Source organism: Nansenia antarctica, assembly GCF_963989245.1.
Source record: "Nansenia antarctica genome assembly, chromosome: 2".
Lineage (NCBI taxonomy): Eukaryota > Metazoa > Chordata > Actinopteri > Argentiniformes > Microstomatidae > Nansenia > Nansenia antarctica.
Window position 1 is genome coordinate 1,538,398 of NC_137675.1, and position 27,532 is coordinate 1,565,929.

Here is a 27,532-nt window from a genome sequence, read left to right on the forward strand (position 1 = left end):
CCCTATCACGACACAAACGGGGTTAAACACCCCTGTCTGTAGCCGTATAGAGGGACCGTTATTTACATCAATAACCCCTCCATGTCTATCAGGATCTGGCCCAGCTCATGAGCGTGCGGCCGGTTCTTTGATTATCAGGCATAATAAACCTGCGTCAATAAAGGGCATTGTTACACATAGCAAACACTCTTTACAGACGGCAGCCCATCCCTTTCGAAATGACCCCACCTTGGGCTGTGCCACCTCCTCGGTGTGCAGCGGCGGCTGGGGTCATACAGAAATTCAAGCTTTTTCTGTCGACTGCACCACAACAGACGGCCCAGCCGCTGTCGTTGCGTTATGCAGAATGGCTAGAAGGGGCAGGTATTCTGTCGGGCTGGCTGGACAGGACATTGAGGAGGGGATATGCACTACAGTTCATTCAGCCTCCTCCGCCCTTCAGGGGCGTGAGAGAGACTGTTTTGTCCTGCCCGATAAAGACACGTGCGCTCCAGGAGGAGATTACGAATCTCCTAACAAAGGGCGCAGTGACAATGGTTCCGAGGGACCAGTGGGACATGGGGTGGTACTCCCCGTATTTCCTTGTCCCAAAGAAATCCGGAGGCATGAGACCCATACTAGATTTAAGGGTCCTCAACGAGAGAGTGGCGAAACGCCCCTTTCGTATGTTGACGACGAGGCGCCTTCTGTCTTGTATACAGAAAGGCGACTACGGAATCAGCATAGACCTGAGGGACGCGTATTTTCATGTGCCAATCACAGAGAGGCACAGGAAATTTCTACGTTTTGCCTTCCAAGGGAAGGTTTACGAGTACACGCGCCTGCCCTTCGGGTACGCGCTTGCTCCTCGAACTTTCTCCAAATGCGTGCAGACAGCACTCGAACCACTGAGGCGAAACGGGATACGCATATTAGCATATCTCGACGACCTACTGGTCTTGGCCCAATGCCCAAATCGAGCCATTCGGGACGCAACCTCACTGGTGCAGCACCTCACTCAGCTGGGGTTAGCTGTCAACTGGACAAAGAGTGCTCCGTGGCCTGCTCAACAGTTTTCCTATCTAGGCATTCAGTTGGATACTGCCAAGATGAGGGCCAGTTTATCGGCACCACGGAGAGCGACACTGACGTCAGCTCTCCGGGTGTGTCGAGTGACAAATACAATCACCGCTCTGTCAATGATGTCCTTACTAGGACTGATGTCTGCAGCCCATGTACTGGTCCCCTTAGGCCTATTACACATGCGCAGACTGCAGAGGTGGTTCGCACGACTGCGACTGGATCCAGTGAGACACCGTCGCAAGTTGATTGTAATACCGAGATCGGTCAAGACCGACCTGAGCTACTGGAGAGACCCGCGCGTCATCGCCATGGGCAGACCGGCATCCCACTACCCAGTCTTCACGGACGCGTCGTTGACTGGGTGGGGAGGAGTGTGTCAGGCAGGTTCGGTGGCAGGAAGATGGGGACCGTTAGAGACGCGTCACATCAACCTGCTGGAACTCGAGGCGGTGAAGTTAACGCTACTTCATTTTGCCCCGGTGTTAAAGGATCTGGACGTGTTAGTCAGATCCGACAACAGGACAACAGTAGCATACATCAATCGTCAAGGGGGAGTACGCTCAGCGTCACTTCATCGCCTAGCGACAGATATATGGCTGTGGGCTGTCACACACCTGAGTTCGCTAAAAGCTCTCCACATTCCAGGTCTGCTCAACGAAGGAGCAGATCTGTTATCACGGGGAGGCCCGAGGGACGACGACTGGAGGTTAGCACCCTCCATTGTGTCTCTGATTTGGGCACGGTTCGGGCAAGCAGAAGTGGATCTGTTTGCGTCCCGGACGAATGCGCAGTGTCGCCTTTGGTTCTCCCTGCGCGAACAGGACAACCCGCCATTGGGAGTCGATGCATTCGCACACCACCCATGGCCGAGGGTCCTGTTATACGCGTTCCCACCCCTGACATCTATCCTCCCACTGTTGGCACGAGTGAGGTCAGAGAGGCTAGAGTTAATTCTTGTAGCCCCGGACCGTCCCGGAGCCCCGTGGTTTCCGGAACTGATGGAGATGTTGGTAGAGGGCCCATGGCCCATACCTCATCGACAAGATGCACTCTCTCAAGCCAGAGGCTTGGTGAGGGGGCCGCCTATGATGGGGGGCCCCCTCATGGCCTGGTTACTGAGAGGGATTTGTTAGAACGCAGGGGTCTGACAGACGCAGTCATTCAGACCATTCAGAGTGCGCGCGCAATCCACTGCAAAGGGATATGCGGCGCGCTGGCGAGTGTTTACACAGTGGTGTGAGGGACAGGACGTTGACCCAGTCTGCTGTCGGGTCGAAACGTTCTTGTGCTTCTTACAGTCGCTGTTTGACAAGGGATTGGCGGCGGGAACTATTAAAGTTTACGCGGCTGCCATCTCAGCTTGTCATGAGGGTTTTGCGACAACGACACTGTTCAGTCATTCGCTGGTTAAGCGTTTTTTGACTGGAGTGTGTGTAGGCTTAGACGCCCTCTTAGGACTCTAATGCCAAAATGGGACCTGTCGATTGTGCTAGAGGCGCTGTGCGTGCCCCCATTCGAACCCATTGACACTGTGTCGTTGCGTTTATTGTCTCTCAAGACGAGTCTACTCCTCGCCTTGACTACGGCTAAGCGAGTGAGTGATTTATGTGCTCTCTCGACACGGGCAGATTGTTTGATCATATCTGATGACGAAACAAAAGCTGTGTTACGCCCTAACCCGGCTTTTATCCCTAAGGTTAATCGTGGGTTTAGGGTTCAGAGCTGTGCTCTGAGCGCCTTTTTTCCTCCTCCTCACGACGGAGAGAGGGAGAGGCGTTTACATTGTCTATGTCCGGTGCGTGCGTTGGCACAATATGTGAAGCGCACGGCAGGACTGAGATCTTCTCCCCAGCTTCTGATCTGCTACGGCGGACAGAAAGCCGGGGCACCACTCTCGAAGCAGAGGCTGTCCCATTGGATTTGCGAGGCTATTAGCCTCGCATACGAATCGAAGGGGCAGCCCGTGCCGACTGGCATTCGGGCTCATTCCACCAGGGGCATGGCCACATCAGTGGCCATTCTCAGGGGAGTGGGAGTGGAGGAGATATGTGAGGCGGCGTCTTGGTCGTCGCCATCACCTTTTGTACGGTATTACTTGAAAGATATTTCTTCCTCATCCTTTTCTCATTCTGTCCTCAGTTTTGCTGATGACTGATGTAGTGGGGAAGGCACTTGGATTACCCTGGTCATGGGGATTCTATTCAAGTGCTGTCAGGATGAATACGGATGTGCCTGGGGAGGGGACCCTCCTCCAGGACATGTTCCGTTAGATCAACAACCCTACGTGCTCACGTAAGGGTTAGATCAGTGATATTTCTTCCGCATCCTTTTCTCATTCTGTCCTCAGTTTTGCTGATGACTGATGTAGTGGGGAAAGCACTTGGATTACCCTGGTTGGGGATTCTATTCAAGTGCTGTCAGGATGATTACGGATGTGCCTGGGGAGGGGACCCTCCTCCAGGACATGTTCCGTTAGATCTACAACCCTACGTGCTCACGTAAGGGTTAGGTCAGTGATATTCTTCCTCAATCCTTTCTCATTCTGTCCTCAGTTTTGCTGATGACTGATGTTGTGGGAAGGGCACTTGGATTACCCTGGTCATGGGGATTCTATTCAAGTGCTGTCAGGATGAATACGGATGTGCCTGGGGAGGGACCCTCCTCCAGGACATGTCTGTTAGATCAACAACCCAACGTAAGGGTTAGGTAAGTGATATTTCTTCCTCATCCTTTTCTCACTCTGTCCTCAGTTTTGCTGAGGACTGATGTAGTGGGGATGGCACTTGGATTACCCTGGTTGGGGATGCTATTCAAGTGCTGTCAGGATGATTACGAATGTGCCTGGGGAGGGGACCTCCTCCAGGACATGTTCCGTTAGATCTACGACCCTGCGTGCTCACGTAAGGGCTAGATCAGTGGAACAGACTCGGTGTGGGTTGGGCCAACTTTTTAAGGTTGTCTTGAACCAACATCAGTGGTCAGCTCCGGGTGCCGCTGAGATTGTTTTCGGATTAATAGTCTCAGTGGGGGTACATTTGGCCTCGCTCGCTCCGCCTAAACCAATAGGAGCAGAGCTCCCCTATGGGGCGGAGCTCCACGATATAGAACGATAGTTATGGAGATAGACTCCAGTTCTATGAGTGGAGCGGAGCCCCATAGGGCTGCTGGCCCACTTCGACTCGTTCAAACCCGGCTGTTTTGTATGTTTGGGAGAATGAGGGAGCGAAGGACGCCCCTTTATATAGCACCCCAGGCGGGCGCAGGCATTGAAAAATTCAGTCATTGGCTACTTTAGGTAGCGGGTAAACCAATAGGAGCAGAGCTCCCCTATGGGGCTCCGCTCCACTCATAGAACTGGAGTCTATCTCCATAACTATCGTTCCCACACCTGTTCAAGGACTTTCAGGACTCAATTCCCTCAAATCCAACTATCTGCTCACAGACAACAATTAAAAAGAGAGGCTTTTGAATGTAGAGGCTTGAACGAGAGAGAGAGAGAGAGAGAGAGAGAGAGAGAGAGAGAGAGAGAGAGAGAGAGAGAGTGAGAGAGAGAGAGAGAGAGAGAGAGAGAGAGAGAGAGAGAGAGAGAGGGGGGGGGGGGGAGAGGGAGAGGGAGAGGGAGAGGGAGAGTGCCGTGACTGAAAAAAGGTTGAGAAACGCTGGTAGTCTATTGCAAACTAAAACTGTTAAGTTAAAGGTGTCACTGATGTAAACAGTTACAGCTCGAAGTGGCGGTGAGGTCTGGAAAAATATTGACAATGTCTTTAAAAAGTCTTTGAAAGGTATTGAAATTAACCTCCAGATTCCTGTATCTACCACCCTGTCTGATGACCCTTAGATGTAACGCCCTCTGCCACCCTGTCTGATGACCCTTAGATGTAACGCCCTCTGCCACCCTGTCTTATGACCCTTAGATGTGACGACGTCCTCTGCTCTCTGTATTGCAGTACATCACAACACCAACCAAGGGCTTACTGATCCTCAGTCCACGCAACCTGCGGAACCCGGGGTCCAAGAGCTCCAAGAAGTGCCTGGTATGTAACCCAGAACCCGTTAACACCACCAGTGTTCTTGTTGACAATCAGGGTCAGGATGTAACGTAAATGGTAAATAAATGGACTTCACTTATAGCGCCTTTATCCGAAGCGCTTTACAACGGCCTCTCATTCACACACACATTCACACACCAATGGCGACAAGCTACCATGCAAGGTCTGGCCCGCTCACTGGGAGCAATTTGGGGTTAAGTGTCTTGCCCAAGGACACTTCGACATGTGGTCAGCCGGGGCTCGAACCGCCGATCTGCCAACCTTGCGATCATTAGACGGCGGCTCTACCTCCTGCGCCACAGCCGCCCCATATTGTTGAAACAAGGCCTATGTTGAATATGAGCATAGAATTGTTATGAAACATCTGTGTTTCATATTTAGGCTAATTGACAATCATGTTCTAAAACCCTAATGGAAGATTTAACACACAATGCCTAACTTGATCGTCTCGGTTTAAGATCTCAGAGATGAGCCAGGAGCGCCGGCCCATCCCCAAGGACTGTGTTTACCCCGCGCTGGTCAGCTGCTCCACCCCGGTGGAAGCCGTGCTTCCTCAGATCTACTCCAACATGTGGTGAGCATTCATGGAACCTACTACCAACAGAAATGATAAACGTGACAAGTAAACGTATGTTCAAAAAGCAGATAAGGAAACACCTGGGTACAGCAGACTTGTGACACTAGATGGTGATGCACTGTAGATGGAAATGTGTAGTCCTCTCTGACATGGTTGTAACTTGTTCTATTTTTATGTAACTAGAGATTTATGTGTTTAATATTATGCAAAATTGTATAATGTATGATATATTTTTATGTTTGATATTGTGATTTAAGCATGTTTTATATGTTAAATGTTACTTGTAATGTATGTTTTAAATGTGGACCCCACTAAAAGCAGCTCATGCCTATGGGTATAGCTAATGGGGATCCTTCCAATAAATAAACAAACAAAGCATTGGTCCCACTTTCATGTAGCAGATATCCAAACACTTTCTTTGTGTGTTAAACACTTCTCACACTTCTTTTTCTTAATTATCTGCAGGCCCCGTGGCTTTGGACAACTTGTGCGAGCCCGAAATATTAAAACTGTGGGTGACCTCAGTGCCCTCACACCCACCGATATCAAGGCTCTTCCCATCCGCTCCCCAAAGATCGCCAATGTGAAGAAAGCACTTGAGCCGTACCTGCTGTTCATGGTAAGTCTTATTCTGTCTGTCTACTTCCTCATATCAACTAACTGCAGAGGTCTTCTCTGTTAACCGTTGTTAGCCCAAGTGTTCTACCTTCTCATGCACAATTCGTGAGCTTAGAATGATAAGGTTCTATCTCCGTTTAGAATGATAAGGTTCTATCTCCGTTTAGAATGATAAGGTTCTATCTCCATTTAGAATGATAAGGTTCTATCTTCATTTAGAATGATAAGGTTCTATCTCCGTTTAGTATGATAAGGTTCTATCTCCGTTTAGTATGATAAGGTTCTATCTCTATTTAGAATGATAAGGTTCTATCTTCATTTAGAATGATAAGGTTCTATCTCTATTTAGAATGATAAGGTTCTATCTCCATTTAGAATGATAAGGTTCTATCTTCATTTAGAATGATAAGGTTCTATCTCCGTTTAGTATGATAAGGTTCTATCTCCGTTTAGAATGATAAGGTTCTATCTCCGTTTAGAATGATAAGGTTCTATCTCCGTTTAGTATGATAAGGTTCTATCTCCGTTTAGAATGATAAGGTTCTATCTCCGTTTAGAATGATAAGGTTCTATCTCCGTTTAGGGTAGTTCAGAGATATTGAGCATCAAAGTTTTTACATTCCATTATGTTTTGTGAGATGGAACCTTTGTATTTTATTAATTACTAACTCAAAAATGTCAACATTTTAAAAATAACACCCAGGGCCGGCCTGTCCTACAGGCCATACAGGCGGTCGCCTGGGGCCCCGAAAGGCGGGGGGGGCCCACTCATAGTAATAAAAAAAAAAAAAAAAAAAAAAAAAGTAATAAAATAAAATCGGGAATTGTGAAACCTCGCAATCGAGCCAAACAAGTCTTGTGAAAAAAGTGTGTTTATTATTATTTGTATTTTGAATGTTCACGTGGGTGTGAGTGGGCGGGGCTGAGTGGGCAACGGTCATCTCCATCACTCAAGAGCACTGTCTGAGACTGTGCAAGTATGTCCGGTAAACATCATCACTCTGGCGCCCAAAAAAGAAAACGAAAAAGAGAAGATGAAGAAAAACAAGCCAAAAGTAGAGGTATGTATGTATGTCCTGTCCTTGAATTTCATTATTTAATATTTATGTGTGCTGCATCATGCAGCTTTATGGAGGAGGATGGAGACACACTAGGACCAGCTCGGACTAAGTGGCTCTAAAGTTAGTCAAGTTACGATGCCAATTTTTAAGACCATGGTGATCAATGAAGCAGAGGCATCAAACAACTGTCGAGCAGCCAAGAAATATGATATTACAGAGTGTAATGTTAGAAGTGTCGGTAGGACAGGGCCCAAAAAGATCGCTTCCAGGAGATTGACAGGAGGGTGTGTGAATACGTGACTGAAAAACGTAACGAATGTATGCCAGGGTTTTTCCTGCATAGAGAACTATGAGGCGGCCGCCTCCGTCATTTCTAGCCGCCTCCAATTCTCGACAAAACTCTGACGGTCGTATTTTCTATAAGCGTTGCACTCGGTGGATTTATGTAATTTCTAACTGCAATTGCGGCATTGAGCCGACGTGGTGGCGGGGGCGCTGTTTCGCAAATAAGTTAGCTTTCGTTTTTGCTAGAGAAATAGCTGATAGTTGATAGTTGATTCAAGGAGAATACATATTTGAAAGTACAGAATGCCAGCCTGAGAGCCTTATATTGCATTATATTACATTATATTTTGAATGGTCATCTGGTGCCTGAATATTGTGTTTTCCTTTACATATTCGGGTCAATATGGTAACTATGAACTAGCTTGCTTAAATTGCAGCATCGCCACCGATTCAACATATAATATTTTTTAGTTTCAGAATAGAATAAATCCCTCTGAAATTGTCTCAATATAGCCTACATCATGTAACGTTACACTTATTTGATTAAGTTAATTAATGTTATGCTTTGGCTGTATTCTTGTAGGAGCTTTGTTGAAATTCTTGAGTGCCTCCAGCTGATCTGACAACCCAGCCACCTCCTCAAGTAGATCCTACTACTGCTGCTGGTGAGTAATGTTTCATACTCTTTATACTGTGTTATGTAGGAGCACAATTATTTGTGTGACATTGCAGATATACAGTATGTCAAGTTTGTTCTACTACTGCTGGTAAGAGAAAAATAATGTTTCATAGTTTACTCTGTGTTATTTCATGTCATGTGTGACATTGCAGGACATTAATAGTGTCTTATATGTCTGTTTAAAGGTCCTTCTACTCAGGCTGTACCTGAAACAGAGCCATGTGCCACAGTTGAAGCCAGCCAAGCTCCACCTCCTGACGCAGCTGCCAGCCAAGCTCCACCTCCTGATCCAGCTGTCAGCCAAGCGCCACCTCCTGACCCAGCTGACTGGCCCTCTGTCTTATCAGACACAGTAAGAACTGATCTTGTGAGCAGAGGTCCACTACAGCCTAAATCTGACTACACCTTCCCCAAAAGAGAAGATGCCAGAGCATGCCTCTACCACTACTTCTTTAGAACATTGGTGAATGGTGAGAAAATGAGGAGAAGCTGGTTGACTTATTCCCCCAAAAGCAATGCACTTTTTTGTTTTTGCTGCAAATTGTTTTCTCGAAAAGAACATAATTTAGTCAAAGGGGGGGTAAGTGATTGGAAGAATGCACAATCTTTCTTGAAAACCCATGAGAGCTCTCCTGAACACACCAAGCATTTGGCAGCCTGGAAGGAGTTAGATTTGCGTCTCAAAAAGGGGGAGACTATAGACAGGCAGGAAATGTCACTATTGAAATAATACTATTGTGCAATATGACAACCCTAGTCGTCTATCTGTACAGTATAGTACAGTGGATAGTGTACATAGCCTTTATTTATGTAAACCAGCTCCTTCCCTTCTTGTGATTTTTTTTTTAAAGTTTTTTTTTTCTTCTTTTTTTTCCCTTTCCTAACACCAGGGGAGCCACCCCTCCTAAATTTCGTTGTTTGGTACCTGTACTATAGCAATGACAATAAAGTCCATTCATTCATTCATTAATTCATAGAGGCTGAGAAGAGGCATTGGAGGGATGTTCTTACTCGTTTAGTGGCCATCATCCAATCGCTAGCACAGAGAAACATTGCTTTAAGAGGATCAAGTGACACATTGTATCAGCCAGACAATGGTAACTTTTTGAAAGAGGTGGAACTTCTTGCTAAGTTTGATCCTGTAATGCAGCAACACATTGCAAGGGTGCAAAGGGCAGTTGGATACCACACTACTTTAAAACTGTTCAGAATGAACTATTTGCAGCAATGAGTGGCAGAGTAATGGAAGAAATTGTGACCGAAATCAAAGCAGCCAAATACTTTTCAATCATATTAGATTGCACCCCAGATGTAAGCCACCAAGAACAAATGTCTGCACTCATTAGAATAGTCAAATTCAATGACATGCCAGAAATCAAGGAACATTTCATAGGTTTTCTTATAGCAGACGAAAGCACTGGTGAAAGTTTGGCAAACCTCATATTAAAAAAGTTAAAGGAACACAATCTCCCATTTGGTGACTGCAGAGGTCAGGCTTATGATAATGGAGCGAACATGCGTGGGAAACACAAGGGTGTACAGGCCAGACTCTTAGTAGTGAATCCCAGAGCCTTTTTTGTGCCTTGGGGGCACATACTCTGAACTTAGTTGTGTCTGATGCAGCCAAAGCCTCCATAGTCGCAATTAGTTACTTCGGATACCTCCAAAAGATCTATGTTCTCTTTTCAGCAAGTGTTCAGAGATGGGCAATCCTGAAAGAACATGTTCCGATCAGTGTGAAGTCCTGGGCAGAAACTAGGTGGGAGAGCAGAATCAAAAGTGTAGAGGCTCTACGCTATCAGGCTGCAGGGGTACGGGAGGCCCTCTTGGAGGTGAGGGATAAGGCCACTGATGGAAACATCCGGATTGAAGCCCAGTCTTTGGCAGAGGAGGTGGGCTCATACCGTTTCTCTGTTTGCTCGGTTGTGTGGTATGACATACTAGCAAAGATCCAGCATGTCAGCAAACTTATGCAGTCATCTGAAATGCAGTTAGATGTAGCTGTTGATCTACTCAGGAAGACACAGAGATTCCTTGCTGACTACAGAGTCACAGGTTTCGCAGCAGCTCAAGCAACAGCTACAGAAATATGTGATGGCATGAATGTGGCTGCCACACTAAAGCAGAAGAGGCTGAGAAGCACCAAACGGCAGTTTGACTACGAGTCATGTGATGAGCCTTTCACAGATGCGTTGAAGAGGTTAGAGGTGACATTCTTTAACACTGTTGTAGATGCGGCCAAATTGTCTATTGAGGAAAGGTTTGTCTGTCTGTCCGAGGTGAGAGACAAGTTCAGTGTGCTGAAAAACTTCACTAATCTGACACATGATGAACTATCAACTCAGTGTGAGACACTTAGTGCTGCTCTAACAACAAACAGTGATCCTGACATCAACGGTAGGGAGCTAGCCCAGGAGTTAACAAACTTACCACAATTGCCTTCACCCAATATGTCCCTGCTGGACTTCCTATCATTCATTCACACCCAGCATTTGAAAGAGGTTTACCCCAATCTCTGGACAGCTCTTTGTATTGCGTTAACCCTACCAGTAACTGTAGCCAGTGCAGAGAGGAGCTTTTCAAAGTTAAAACTAATTAAAACATACTTACGATCCACAATGTCCCAGGAGCGTCTCACTGGCCTTGCGATTCTCAGTGTGAATCATAAAATAAGTGAGAGAATCTCATACAATGATGTAATCAATGATTTTGCTGCTATGAAGGCACGTAGAGTCAAGATCTAATATATAGGGTACTGTGAGTTATATATAGGCTACTGTGAGAAATATACTGTGATTCATATTGAGAAATATACTGTGAACTACTGTGGGCTATACTGCCAAATCAGCGGTGGCTGGTGAGTTTTATAATTTTGTTATTTATCTATTTTCTATCTATTTTTATCTCTTTTTTTTGGAAAGTGTGAATTTTATGTTTATATTTAAAGAATATTTAAGAATATATTATCAGCGGTGGCTGGTGAGTTTTTTATTTTGTTATTTATCTATTTTCTATCTATTTTTATCTCTTTTTTTTGTAAAGTCTGAATTTTATGTTTATATTTAAAGAATATTTAATAAATCCATATTTTTGTTGCAATTCTACCTGGACTGGATATACGATTTTGTTGGTTTGAATATTTGGATGTGCGTCAAAACCCCTGTCTTGCCTGGACGGTGGTTACTAAATAGTTTGAAGCCACTTCAGGCCAAATTTAGATATCTGCCTAACTACTCTCCTAACACTGCTGATTCACTGTGCATTATTGCCATCAGCCTATCAGAATGCTTGTTACATTCCAAAATCACTATCTGCCCAAGCCATCTCTTTGACAGAGGCATTGTTGACACTACCTACTAGGATGGCCCATTTTCAAGATCTCGCCTGGGGCCCAACAGACCCACGGGCCGGCCCTGATAACACCACACAGGCATTAATAAACACCTAATGGATCAGATTATGTAAACAACTCAATTTTGACAAAAATGGAGATAGAACCTTATAATTCTAACGTCACGTGTTGATAAACACCAATTCAGGTGTTTGCTATTGTACCTCTTAGGTCTACAGTATGATTGACATTTTGCCTTTCCATTGCTGCAGAGAAAAGGTCGCGGCGATGAGTTGAAGAGTTTTGATGAGATGGAGAGGATGACCTCTGAACTGGAGGAACCCAACGTTCCCCACAACATGGAGGAGGAGGAGAAGTCCTCAGGAGAGGCCCTAGGTGAGTCCTGTCCAGCAGAGAGGGTTAGGGTTAGGGTTAGGCCCTAGGTGAGTCCTGTTCACACATCAGTAACACACACACACACACACACACACACACACACACACACACACACATCAGGAGAGGCCCTCGGTGAGTCCTGTCCAGCAAAAAGGGTTTGTGGTGATGGATGTTTTTTTGGCAAATTGAAGTTGATATAAAAAATTATATTAAAAAAAAATTAGATAAAGAAAAATGTTTTTTTCACTTTATTTTTTTCCCCTTAGAATGATAAGAATATATCATATTATACTATAGAATGATAAAAAATAATAAGGGGAAAAAAATGGGGGGGAAAAGGACATAGTATACTATGTTCTGTTTTTCGTTTTTTTCCTTTATTATGTTTTTCCTTAGAATGATAATAATATATTATACTATACACTATACTATACACTATAGTAAATGGAAATGGAACTGTTTCTTTAAACCACTTGAGGTGTAGCACCATGGCCTACAGTGCACTCATATGCCTGTCAGTGGCGTAGCGGACGGGCCCGCAAGCGACGCACCGCGGGGGGGCCCCAGCCACTAGGGGGCCCCCTAACATTGGATCCACTTTTTTTTTTTTTTTTTTTTTTTTTTATAATTTAAAAATATATAAAACAAAGAAAATAAGTGGCCCTTCATTGTGTCAACCTTAATTTTAATATATAGGCCTATATTAAAAAATATATACATGGTTAGCCGTATCCAATAGCAACATGACTTTGACGTCACACGTAGGCAGCGAGACACAAGGAAAATGAGCAAGCGAAAATACAATACAAAGTACAATAAGCATTCTTTAGGTGGTGATAGATTCTCTATTCGGACATTATAGCCGCTATATGTGGGACTGTCGGTCCGATATTGTAAAAAAATCCAATAAAAAAATGTATGTTTACGGAAGTACATGTCTCAAGTATTATCTCGGCGGTTAGTCGAGTGAAAGAAAAACAACATACAGATGATAATTCACACAATATAATACCACGAAAGCGTACAGCACTAAACAATAACATTTATTTGGGCAGCATCATACTCAAACTCAGGCAGAAAGGCAGGGTCCGGCCAGGTTCACAGTCACAGGCTGTCAGTGCATCATACAGGTACATAATTCAGCATGGTTAGGCTATATATAGCTGTTTCTTTTTCTATTCTACTATTCTATTCTACTTCTGCTGTCTGCGTCTCCCTGGGTATTCCTAGACCAGATGGCAAACAGTAAAGAAATGCCACAATATACCAGGACTTAAGAAACGAGATGTCCAACAAAGGATTAGACTAACCCTGGCCAATTTTACGCAACAAGTAGACTCTGATGCAGCGGAGACAGGGTTGCCAGATTGGCTGGTTTTTGGTGGATTTAGAAGTTTTTAGATTGATTAGGTTGGAAATTCTCAATCCCATCTGGCAACCCTTAGCGGAGAGTCTACAGATTATGTTTACAGATATCACACTGCTGTGCACACCACACTTTGTTAAAATAAATAAAGCTTGTACTATTCTACTTATAATACATTCTACTGATATAGTGTAGTCTACCATTTGGTTTTAGTTATAGGCTATTGCTCTCACTTGTTTGTACCTTTTGCTAAGTCAAGCATTTAGAATGTAGAGTGCATATTGCGAAATTTCGCAACGTCAATAACGCATCGGCCTCTAAAAAACGCACTTTTTTTTTTTTTTTTTTTTACTCCGTTGCGAAAGGGCCCCCGCCGCCACCTTGCGGGGGGGCCCCGGGATTTTGCGCTACGCCACTGATGCCTGTAGGCAGGCATGGGTTAGAATCCATTGAAAACATGTTTTGTGATGCAGCCCTAAAACCTACAGCTGCATTAAATATCACTGCTGTTCAACCAACCCCTCAGTATGTAACACATGCCTTGTCCTGTCTTCAGCCACCGCGTTGTTGGATGAGCCGGTGGCCCTGGACATGAAGCCAGACCAGGAGAGGCCCCTGGTGGTGGTGGAGGACCAGAGGCCTGAGGTGGACCTGCTCTCTGAGGTGGAGGCCTTGCGGACCCGGTTGACACCACAGGAGCTCTGCCGGTGTTCTCCGGACCAGTTGGTTCAGCTCCACGAGCAGCTGGGAGGCATGATGAGGACCGTGGTGGTCCAGCTGCAGACCAGGTGTCAAAAGGAAAGCACACCGTGATTCACAGCCACACACTCCTTTTCGGATGTACCCTACCCCCCCCCCCCCCCCGTGGTTCACTCGGCAATGGTTTGTTGTAATTTTGTACAATATGTGGACGACTCACTTCTGTTGTAATGTGTCATACTAATGCCAGTGTTGTGCCTGTTTGAGGCTGTCATGTTCAGACTATGATACAGATGTGTCTATGGTGTCGGTTTTATGTTTTCGTAGGGTTTGTTTCGGTCGCTGTGTGTCTCATCTCTACTTCATTATGTTTTTGTCAGGGTACTTTTCTGTCATGAAGCATAAAGGCGTCGCAGGGAAAATACCTTTTGTCTACAGTCTTACTGAATGAAATGGTCTCTTTGAACAAACTGTCTGATCTGTTCCTGTGTGTTTGAGTTTGAGTACAATTTCCTAGCCAAACAGCCTTTTTAGGTGTAAGTCCAACTGTTGGAGATAACTGAGATATACAAGTGTGATGATACATTTTCAGGTGGCCTGGTTGGAGGTAGAAATCCAAGTATTGGCTCGTTGTAATTACATGGAATGAGGAATAGAGTCAAACGTGTGACACACGACAGTGAGCCCGTCCTCCGATTTCTGCCTCCACTGAGGTGGGCCGAGATGGAAGAGTGAGGAACCAAAAGCCCATTAGACACAAGTACTGCAGAAGGTTAGTGTGCTTTATTAGCTACAGATTCAAGGTATACAGCTTCCCTCACCCCCAGACCTAGGTAATCGGAAAGAAAACAAAACACACGAAACTAGTGGCCATCCTTCAGCCAGGGAAGGAAGAGGCTCGTCTCTTACAACTCTTCAGAACTGGAGTTTCAACATAGAAGCAACGAATGAACGATGCCTCCTTTAAGGTTTGTAAGGTTACACATCTTTTTCTTTTTACACGTAATGTTGGGTTGTCGTCAACGTGTGGTTGTTGTTGTGTGGTCTTCAGGTGATAAATACTTCGACTTCTCTCAATACATTTGACTTTTCCATCAGCCTGTATCTCTTCTTGCGTTAAAGTTTTACAACTTCACGTATCAAGCTTTTTTCATAAATATTTGACGGACATTAAATAAGGTTGTTTGCAATTTACAAAATAATGTGCTTTTAGTCAACATCATTGTTCTTGCGAGACAGGGACTTGTAAAGGTTTTAACATTCTACCATAGTCTATTCATTCATATAATTATGTGTGTGTGAGTGTATATATATATATACTGTATATTAGGGGTGCAACGGTTCTCGGTTTTTTTACGGACGGTACGGTTTGCGTTCCACGGCTCAATTCACTAGTGAACCGTGACGGTTTTCGGTTTTCGTCTTTTTTTTTTTTTTTTTTTTTTTTACCTTTATTTTACCAGGAAGTCACATTGAGATTAAAACCTCTTTTACAAGAGAGACCTGGCCAAGACAGGGTCAAAATAGTAGCTTAAAAAAACTGTTCAGATAACAAGACAGGACATAAGACAGTGGCAACAATACAATAGACAAACAATGGTAGGGGTATTTACAAGGTGATTAAAACATTGAGAAGTCTAACCAAAGCAGGTACAGCGAGCGGTGACCACATCCTTTAATCTACGCTTGAAGATACTTATGGAAATAAGGGCCTCTAATTTAAAGTAGTCTGTAGGTCATTCCAAGACCAAGGGCCATAATAAGACAAGCTTGCCCTTCCAACATTGTTCATGATAAGTGGCACCTTGTATTGTAGCCATCTACGAGACCTAAGACCCGAGCCACTCGGTATAGGGATGAACTTCAGGCCCAGATAATTCGGTAAGAAGCCAGAGATGATTTTAAACACAAGAGTGTACCAGTGTTGGAGCCTTCTGACAGAAAGAGATGGCCATCCAACCAGACTATACAGTGTACAGTGATGGGTCCTGAAGGCACTATTGGTGATGTATCTTAGAACCGAATGATACAGGGGGTCTAGCTTGGATAAAGTGGACAGAGAAGCAAACCTATATACTGTATCACCATAATCCAATTGTGAAAGGAAAAGGGCGGAGACAAGACGTTTTCTGGAAGCCAAGGAAAAGCAAGATTTAAATCTATACAGGAAGCCCACTGTACGCTTAAGCTTTATGGCGAGAAGATCAATTTGGCCGCGTTCGTAAATTAGCTCTGAGAGCGCCGGAGCGTCCACGTGAATGCCTCGAACGCGGCCTTTGGTCAGAGGTCGAGTTGGTCTGGAACGTTTGTTTCTGAACCGAACCGTACCGAAAACCGTGACCCAAAATACCGAACCGTGGGCCAACTGAACCGTTGCACCCCTACTGTATATATATATATATATATATATAATATATATACACACACATATATACACGTAATTCGTCAGTCATCAGTCACATCCCACAGGCAGTAGGGGAACAGGCATTCACAACAATTGCACATGGATTACCATTACAGTAGATAACTAACAGTACAGCAACTACATTTTAAACACTACACATTGAGAACATCTATGAAGCTTTAGATCCAGCCAATCAGGATGCCTGGTGGATGTGTCTTGCCCACTCATGGAGGGTGGGGGGAGTGGGCGGGCCTTGTCTTTATTTAGACTGCCTCAACGTAATTGGCCGGGAGCATTCCATGCCGGTGCGCTGCACGGTGCCGTACATCCAGCCCTCGTCGATGGACTGCACGTTCACGATGACGTCACCGTCCTTGAAGGCCACCTCGTCGTTGTCGGCTGCAGTGTAGTCGTACATGGCACGCACCGTTTTCTGTACGGGGGCAGAGAAGACCGTTCAGACGCTAGCTAACGCTAATACCGTGAGCTTAGAATGATAAGGTTCTATCTCCGTTTAGAATGATAAGGTTCTATCTCCGTTTAGGGCAGTTCAGAGATATTGAGCGTCAACCTTTTTACATTCCATTATGTTTTGTGAGATGGAACCTTTGTATTTGATGAATTACTAACTCAAAAATGTCAACATTTAAAAAAATAACACCATACAGGCATTAATAAACACCTAATGGATCAGATTATGTAAAAGAAAATCAATTTTAACCAAAAATGGAGATAGAACTGTATAATTCTAACGTCACGAACTGAAATAAAAAGCAACTGACAGCTTGGAAGCATTCTTGGAACAACAACAACAACCTCCCCCCCCAAAAGGAATTTGACATTAAAAATAAAGTACCCTTGAACCCCTAGTGTCTGAATCGCCATCTACCTTCCCCGTGCTGAGCAATAAAACTTCTAATTCCGTTCACTGACCCTGCCACCACCACCATCAGCTAACGACACAGAGACCCTACAGACTGACACATAACATAGAGGGCTGGTGGTCATGGCAGTGACCTCTGACCCCGTGTGCTTGGTTGTGTACTCACCCCGGTGGTGGAGGGGTGGGAGGGGACGGAGGACACGGTGGTCTGCTGGGTGGCGACAGAGGAGGATCTCTGCTGCACCTCCACAGTCTTGGTCTGCTGGTAGCCTGCAGGGAGGAGGAGACAGAACATGTTTTTTGTGGGGGTTTTGGCCTTTATTTAACCAAGGTCGGTCCCATTGAGATACAATGATCTCTTTTTCAAGGGAAGCCTGGCCAAGACAGCAGCTTAAAAACAGTTTAAGTTTCAACAGTTAAAACAAACAGCACAATTACACAATAAAACAACACCAGATCAACAACAAAAAATAGACAAAATACAATTTGATCAGAGCAATAGGATAAAAATAATGGGACTTTCATATAAAATATAAAATATAAATATAAACAAATTGATTTAGTTTTAAAGTGCATCCTCACCGAGGTCTCAAAACACTATACATCCTATAAAAACCTGACACGTTTCGTTTAACAAACACCTCAACACACAGCGAGTTACATAAATAAAAACGTGTGTGTAAACAATCATCTCGACATGGGGAACAGGCAATCGTTGCTTAGCGCATCTGTATGTATGCAGCTCTAAAAAAAAGTGGGTCTTAAAACCGCAAACAGGTAACTGTCAGTGACCCCCCCCCCCCCCCCCTTAGCATGCTTAGGAAAAAAACTAAAAACAAGAAGGGAAAAGAGCTGGTTTACATAAATAAAGGCTATGTACACTATCCACTATACTATACTATACAAATAAAACACTGTGCTGTACTCTATGCTATGCTATACCTATTCTAACATTTCCTATCTCTGAACCTTATGTACCCGAGGGTTGTCATATTGCACATAGTGTTATTGCACATTCATTTAAAGTGTCGCAGTTTGCAGGTTTGAAATGTTCACAGTTGTGTTTCAGTATTGCACTTGATTACAATCTAGTAGCTGCCATCAAATTGTCTAGATTGTCCAGGGCCTAGAACCTAGGTCTTTGCTGTGTTCAGGGCCTGAATGGCCCTGGGGTAGAAGCTGAGCTTCAGTCTATTTGTCCTTGCGGACATGGTCCTGTACCGCCTGCCCGAGGGCAGCCGAACAAAGTGTTCGTTCCCAGGGTGGGATGGGTCTCTGGAGATCTTGGAGGCCTTCCTGAGGCAGCGTGTGTTGTACAGCCCTTCCAGAGAGGGGAGGGGGGCGCCGGTGATCTTCTGGGCCGATCTCACGACTCTCTGTAGCGCATTCCTCTCTGCGGCTGTGCAGCTGGAGAACCACACGCAGATGCAGTAGGTGAGGATGCTCTCCACTGTGCAGCGGTAGAAGGTCACAAGCAGCTCCTGTTTGAGGTGGTATTTCCTGAGGACTCTCAGGAAGTAGAGCCGCTGTTGTGCCTTCTTGATGATGGCTGCTGTGTTGGTCTTCCAGGACAGGTCATCCTGTATGTGCACCCCCAGGAATCGGAGGGTTGAGACTCTCTCCACGCTCCCTCCATCGACGAGCAGGGGCTGGACCTCAGATTTTTTCCTCCTGAAGTCCACGATGATTTCCTGGGTCTTTGAATGGTTCAGCAGCAGGTTGTTAACCTTGCACAGCTTGCCCAGCTGCTCCACCTCATCCCTGTACGCCGCCTCGTCCCCCCCCCGAGATGCAGCCCACCACGGTGGTGTCGTCTGCAAACTTTGCGATGGAGTTGCTGGGGTGGACGGGGGTGAAGTCGTAGATGTAGAGGTTGTAGAGGATGGGGCTTAGCACGCAGCCCTGGGGGGACCCAGTGCTGAGTCTGAGGGCTGTGGAGGTGTGGGAGCCCACCCGCACCCCCTGGGGGCGGTCAGACAGGAAGTCCTTGATCCATGCACAGATAGAGTGTGATAGTCCCAGGTCTAGTAGTTTGGTCACTAGCCTGTCTGGAAGGATGGTGTTGAAGGCAGAGCTGAAGTCCACAAAGAGCAGTCTCGCGTAGCTGTTCCCCCTCTCCAGGTGGGATAGAGTGGAGTGGAGAGTCGTCGCAATGGCGTCCTCTGTGGACCTGTGGGCTCTGTAGGCGAACTGGTATGGATCCAGGTTGGGCGGGAGGCGTGTGACTATGTGGGCCCGGACCAGTTTCTCGAAGCACTTCATGATGATTGGTGTGAGTGCCACCGGGCGGTAGTCGTTTAGGCAGCTCACCGTGCTTTTCTTCGGGACTGGGATGATGGTTGAGGTTTTGACAGGGACTGGTTGAAGATGTTGGTGAAAACCCCGGCCAGCTGGTCGGCGCAGTCCCTCAGCACCCGTCCCAGGACGCCATCCGGCCCTGAGGCTTTTCTGGGGTCCACCGCCTTCAGCACGCGTCTCACTTCATGCTCTGTGAGGGTGAGCCTGCTGAGAGCTGGAGCGAGTGGTGTTTGTGTTGTGGTTACCTCCGTTCGCCCCTCGTCGAACCGGGCGTAGAAGGAGTTCAGCTCTTCCGCCAGCAGGGGGTCGTCCTCCGCGGCTGTGAGCCTGTTGGCTCTGAAGTTTGACATGTGCTGAACCCCCTGCCACACCCGCCTGGAGTCGTTGCTCAGGAAGCATTCCTCAATCTTCTGTCTGTGGTCTGCCTTAGCCTCCCGGATGCCACGGTTTAGGTTAGCCCTGGTGGTGCTGTACAGCAGTGTGTCCTTCGCTGAGAAGGCGTTGTCCCTCTCCTTGAGCAGTTTTTGGACCTTCTCAGTCATCCATGGCTTCGTGTTGGGGTAGACCCGGACACGTTTGTCCACGGTGGCTGAGTTGGTGCAGTTCACTATGTGGTTCAGAACCGACGACGTGAACTGTTCCAGGTCCTCATGCTCATATTCCTGCCATGAGGTGTCATTCAGGCAGATCTGCAGTGGAGCGGACCCTGCTGGCCAGGTTCTGACAGTCTTAGTGGTGATGGGGGCACTTTTCCTCATGGGAGTGTAGGCTGGGATCAGGAGGATGGACACGTGGTCAGACATTTTTTTGTTTTTGTTTTATTTAACCTTTATTTAACCAGGCAAACATGTAAGAACAAATTCTTATTTGCAAATGCAGCCTGACATGCCTAGATGAGCTAGCGGTCTAGCCTTGTAGGCAAGCTTAATGTTGGTGTATACCTTGTCCACTTCAGGAGTATAAAAAACACTCTATTACAAGAGGGGAGTGGGGAAGAGGGCAGAATTATTTTTTAATATAATCTATCTAGACATGAGGCTCTAACATATTTCATTTTTCTAGATAATTTTAGAGATTCTGATCATTACATAAATGCACATACACCTGCATGATGGTCTATACTGTATATCTATGCATTTGCTAACCACTAGATGTCAGCAAATACACGTTTTCTGTCCAGGGTATTAAAATCATTCCAAATGTGATCTAATTTGGTCAGAGACACCGATTTGACGTGGCTTTGACCACCAGGGTTTAGCGAGCATGTTTGTAGTTTAGAGAATAAACTGCCTCTCCCCCCCCGCTGCTGAATCCCTCATCCACGCCTTCATCTCCTCCCGCCTTGACTACTGCAACTCCCTACTCACCGGCATCACCTCCCGCTCCCTCCATAGACTCCAGATGGTCCAAAACTCTGCTGCACGCCTCCTCTCAAACACCCGCTCCCGTGACCACATCACTCCTGTCCTCCACTCTCTCCACTGGCTCCCCATCAAAGAACGTATACAATTCAAAGTCCTCGTCCTCACATACAAAGCCCTCCATAGCCTGGCCCCCCCTTACCTGACTGACCTCCTTCTCCCCCACCGCCCTACCCGTACCCTCCGATCCTCATCCATTGTTCCCCTCACTGTCCCACCCTCAAAACTCAAAGGCTTCGGTCACCGTGCCTTTTCACGAGCTGCACCCCGCCTCTGGAACTCTCTCCCTCAACCACTCAGAGACTCACCCTCACTCCTCACTTTTAAATCCGACCTCAAAACCTACCTGTTCTCCCATGCCTACAGCCTCCCCTACCCCTAGCCATCTCCCCCACCCCGCCCCCCCCCCCCCCTGGGACACGCATACAACCTCCCCTACCCCTACCCATTTCCCCTAACCCTCCCACCCCCCTGATATGCATACAAACTCCCCTACCCCTAACCACCTCCCCCCCCCTCCCACGTGCTATCCCCGTGACGTCAAAGCTTCTGCAGACGACTCTGAGACGCTCAGTTAAAGAACCTCTGATCTAGTTAACCTGTTATTAACATGTTATTACTGTTATTAACCTGTTATTAACCTGTTATTAACCTGTTATTAACCTGTTATTACGGTTAGTGTTAGTCCTGGGTTAGTGTTAGTCCTGGGTTAGTGTTAGTCCTGTCTGACCTAGGGTTAGGGTTAGGGACTATAGGTTATAGGTTGGGGTTCTAGACCAATCAGAGCAGAGAAGGATACTTCCTGGTCCTGGAGCAGATGTGCAGCGTCACCCTCTCTGTGACATCATCGTCTGACAGACTCCACATCCTCCCCCTGGAGACCAGCTCGTCCACCCCGAACACCAGCTACACACACACACACACACACACACACACACACACACACACACACACACACAGGCTTATACCTTAGTCTCTGTGTGTGCGTGCGTGTGTGCGTGCGTGAGTGTGTGTGTTTGTGTGTGTGCGTGTGTGCGTGTGTGTGTGCGTGTGTGCGTGTGTGCGTGTGTGCGTGTGTGTGTGTGTGTGTGTGTGTGTGAACACACCTGTCTCAGAGAGTGTGGAGCCTCCTTGGAGGAGGTGACCAGGAACACCCCCAGAACACACACACCTCCAAGTAACATCCTGGACACCTGCAACACACACACACACACACACACACACACCCCCCACACACACACAGACACACACACACACACAGACACACAGACACACACACACACACACCCCCCCACACACACACACCCCCCCACACACACACACACACACACACACACACACACACACACACACACACACACACACACACACACAGCCCTGTGTGTATACAGGCCATTTGAGATGTAGAAATGTGCTTCCCTGATCCACCACGTCACCATGACAACCTACCTGTCGGGCGTGCTCAGTGACCCACTCTACATCCAGTCTGTCCAATGAGCTGGCAGCTGTGTCTGGCTCCTCCTCCTCCTTCTGAGGAGTCCTCACCGCCAGCACCACAAAGTCTCTCTGAGGGGAACTCTGTCAACACACCCATATTACCCATCAGCCTCTCTGTCAACACACCCATATTACCCATCATCCTCTCTGTCAACACACCCATATTACCCATCATCCTCTCTGTCAACACACCCATATTACCCATCATCCTCTCTGTCAACACACCCATATTACCCATCATCCTCTCTGTCAACACACCCATATTACCCATCATCCTCTCTGTCAACACACCCATATTACCCATCATCCTCTCTGTCAACACACCCATATTACCCATCATCCTCTCTGTCAACACACCCATATTACCCATCATCCTCTCTGTCAACACACCCATATTACCCATCATCCTCTCTGTCAACACACCCATATTACCCATCATCCTCTCTGTCAACACACCCATATTACCCATCATCCTCTCTGTCAACACACCCATATTACCCATCATCCTCTCTGTCAACAACCCCATAATACCCATCAGTCTATCCTTCTATCTATATATCTACAATATCTATTTATACTATCTGGGGCTACAGACTGTTAGGGTCCTGGCCAATCACCTGCAGGGCTCGACAGTGCGACTGTTTTGGTCGCATTTGCGAGTGAATATATTTCTGTGCGACTTGGAAATACATTCAATCGCACCAGTGCGACTAAAAGACTGCTGAACTACTGTCATGTGCAGTCAAACTTATGTGTATAAGCGATGAGGGAATGAAAACAGTGAACAGAAACGCGTGTCGCAGAAATGCTTCACGCGAGTCCTATATGCGCTTAAAATGCGCATAATGGGTATATGGGATACAGCTCTCATAGTTCGTAGCGCTGTGTGCTTCCGGTTTCATTACAAAGAGGTTAACACATCTTGTAAGAAATGCGCTATACAAATAAAATTTGATTTGATTTGATTTGAACACTGGAGGCGCCGACGTTTTTTTACCTACTAAAGCGCGACGAGGTGTGGAATCACACGACCACTAATCACAATGGGCGTGTGTGTACTGACCCACAAAAATCGCTGGATGGCGATGTCACACAAGAAGCGTGAACACGCAACAGAAACGCAACAGAAACACACTGCTGTACATACCTAATGTTTTGTTGTATTGTTCTTCCCATGATGGATGTATGTTTATCTTGTAGATAGTACTAGTTATTTGTCTGTATTATCTTGTAGATAGTACTAGTTATTTTTTTGTCTGTCTTACATGTAACGATGAATTGAGAATAAAGGACCCCAATTGAAATAAGCCAGTGGCTTTCTTGGGTTTTTATCCTGTTAGTTGACCTTGTATGTAATATGTACTTTCATGTACCTACTTCTGCAAATCTTCTAATAAAGTTTTCAATCAATCAAAAAACTGCGGGGGAAACCCGATGTCTTTGTTCATTGATCGGAAACGAGTTTGTAACTTAGAAACGAGTTGTCCCATACAGTGATTTTGTCACGAAACAAGGAATGCAAAATCAAAAAAACAACGCATTACATTGGCCGTCCTATTGAGATGATAACTGTTTACAGATTGAACTCATTATCGCTATTAGGCTACCGAGTCTCGATCTCAAATGGCATTCAATTGTCAGGATTCATCTTTGATAAACAATATGCATTATTTGAAAATTGACAGCGCTGTACATAGTGTCATTCAATGCACAAGCACGTAATTTCAAACGATTTTGGTCGACAGCGAAATACATTATCAATATCTTATCAATTGTCAATATACTCTCTCCCTTTCCTGTCTGTCTTCACTATATCACGCAAGAGAAACACACCGTGGGGGAAACATGATCTCTTTGTTCATTGATCGGAAACGATCGAGAGCCATTCAACCCTCCCCCATCAACATCAAGTGTATGTAACTCAGAACTTTGTAACTTAGAAACGAGTTGTCCCATAGCCACGGTTCTTCGCTACAGAAACATTTTCACACAATGACAAACATGTGATGCGTTTTATATTATATTCTTTGAACAACAGAACGGGACAGGCGCGAGAAACTGCCACATATCATCCCAGTACCTCCATCCCACATGTATTTTTCATATTTTTCAATATATGTTGTATTGTCTGAACGAACATTTATTTCGCCATATTACGTGACTTATTACCTTCGTTTTTTGTGAACGGGACGATCAGAAAGAGATTCGTTTACCACGAAACAAGGAATGCAAAATCATCCCCACAGGTGAAAAGAAAAAAGTGTCAAGGCACCATATGTCGAGGGAACAAAGCAATTAACATCTGCCAGTCATGTGGACGATTTGTCTGTGGCACATGCACCAAGCCAGCAACGGTGTGCTGGGGATGCTGACTGTCCCATGGCCAGGCCTGATGCCTCTCCTGCCCTGTCTACCTGACAGCGCCCACGCTGAGCGCTCCGGCGACCTCCTATTCACTTTCTACTTTTTTTAAAATATATATTGGTGTTCATATTAATTACCATACTTTTTACTTGGAAGAATTGACGTGAACATTGCAAGTAAATAAAAATGTTACTTGAATTATCTGTCTCTCTGTGTTCGTTTGTAGTAGAAATATCACATCTGATATATCTATGTAAATAGATTTCACTGCAACATGAACACACTATATTTTCACTTTTCACAACAGCTATTTTCATTTCATTTATAATGTGCAGTAAACAAACAAAATAATGTATACTCTCTGCAATTGGCTACTATACAATGGTGCCAAAATCAACTATCCAAATATGAATCTGCGTATATCTATGTACAACCTTGTTGTAGCCTATTATAATCATGGTCGACATGAGAATTGTTGGCTACTTCATATCACAACTGAACATTCATATCAGAATCAGAATCAGAATCAGAAGACTTTTATTGCCATGACATGTAAACATGTTAGGAATTTGGTTTGGAACAATGGAGCACGGTTTACAGCAGGATAGGTGCAAGACAGGACAAGACAGTGCAAACCAACATCAAAGTGCAAGAGTCATAATTAATATAAATATAAAGTGCAGAGATCAAGTGTTCAAGTGTTCATATCCAGACAGTCCAAAGCTCTCTGGGTGGGGGTGGAGGGAGGGTAGATATATATATATATATATATAGCCTATAGCATTATTTGAAAATTGACAGCGCTGTACAGGCATAATCATCAAAAAAGACATTCTATACAATATTATAAATATCCGTTTGTTATATAATATTTGTTGATGAACTACTTTGCTGTGGTACCTATGTAATACCACACAGCTTGATAGGTACATACTGTGCAGTGTATCATTCATAACTGTACATAGGCTACACATATCATAATATCTTATCACTATTGCAAAAAAAACCTCAGCTCCAACAAATCTGAAGGGATTGTAAAAGTCATACTGTACAGTTTATCATTTTCATAACTGTCTGTACATATACATATCTTATGTATCACTATTGCTATATATAGCCTATATATAAACACATTATGTTACAAATATCAGTCTTATCCACTGTATCTAATTCAGCACTGAAGCCTGAAGGTTGAGCACAGTGTGTGCCCCCTTGCTACCTCTGCTGATATAAAAGAGAATTGCAGCCTTGGAGAAAAAGATGGCAGCCGAATCCCAAGGCAAATACACAGACACACACAGAAATACTGCAAAATCGCTTTATACTAACTCGATTTTGAAAATGTAAAGATGCTGGGTTGTAGAACGCACATATCTAGGAAAAGTCATGAAAGGAGGGTCCTGAAATTTGATCGAGTGCAAAGGTAGATTTTTTTTGGTACTCACTGGTGCTGTTTAACACCTCACGGCTGATTAAGTGTTAACCTGTTGCTTATTTTCTATTGATTATGAATCAAAGAACAGATATCGAGTTTAAGACAATTTAATCAGTTACAGGCAGATTTATACATTACGTCTGTTCCCCTTGGACCTGGGCTGGAAAGAGAACGCTCTCTCTCTCCCTCTCCCCGTTCCGTTCCAGAGGGGAGGGGCCAGCGTGTATGTGTGTCTTTGCCCAACCCCCAAAGGTCCCTGTTGGTCATCTGGTTGCCATAGAACCCTCATTGTTAGAGGGCATCATGTCCTTGCATGCCCTGGTATGTGTGTGTGTTTAAAACATACTACATATTCATACATAGATCATACATACTACAGAAATATACGACAAACCCTATATGTGCCTGACGTCTAACAACATTCAAATGACTCTAACTTCATATTTTTTCGGATTTCAATGTATGACACATCATTTGAAAGCTTATGATCCGTAGTTCCAATCCACAACACGTCGCATTTGAAAGTGTTTATGTAATTTTTTTACATTTGAAAGTGTTTTTTGTTTATATATATTTATATTATACAATTTACCAGTCATATTCTGGAATGTGTCTAAATGTTAAAGTTCCATAAGTATAAGCAAAATAAAGTAACAGTTTGTAAATAAATAGTAGCATTTAAAAAATAAAAAAAACGAACCGTGAACCGTGACCCAAAAAACGAGGTTCATACCGAACCGTGGGCCAACTGAAATTAATATTCTTACTTCCCCTTTACATTGTGTGAGTCTCCATTTTTATTACGGCCAAGAGCCGGTTATGATCATTTTGATATGTTATGATTATGATAATTTGTTGTCGTTGTTGACGAAAATTGCACAATTTTCATTGTGCTACTGAAATTCTTGGTGTGCTACAATATTTTTCAACATGGTAGCACAGTGCTACCTGGGGAAAAGGTAAGCGCCAAGCCCTGACCTGTGACACCTTACCTGGCCAATTAGCAGCCCTGTGACACAGCCCGCCCCTGCAGGCCTGAGGTTGGACAGGTACGCCTCCACAGCCTTCACCACGGTGTAGCGCCTCGCCATCCTGACCTCTGAACCC

At 45.2% G+C, this 27,532-nt stretch overlaps 1 protein-coding gene across 1 annotated transcript in view; it reads left to right on the forward strand.

Annotated features, from left to right (window-relative positions):
• LOC308151787 (telomere-associated protein RIF1-like) overlaps positions 1 to 14,237 on the forward strand; it is a gene marked incomplete at both ends in the record, with an annotated part of 42,844 nt that extends 28,607 nt beyond the window's left edge. The window contains 5 exons of the mRNA XM_080524687.1: positions 5,010 to 5,096; positions 5,570 to 5,685; positions 6,154 to 6,307; positions 11,935 to 12,058; positions 13,981 to 14,237. Of these exons, the coding sequence (XP_080380813.1) occupies positions 5,010 to 5,096; positions 5,570 to 5,685; positions 6,154 to 6,307; positions 11,935 to 12,058; positions 13,981 to 14,237 (738 nt within the window). The remainder of the gene's footprint in view (positions 1 to 5,009; positions 5,097 to 5,569; positions 5,686 to 6,153; positions 6,308 to 11,934; positions 12,059 to 13,980) is intronic.
• Positions 14,238 to 27,532: the final 13,295 nt, after the last annotated feature.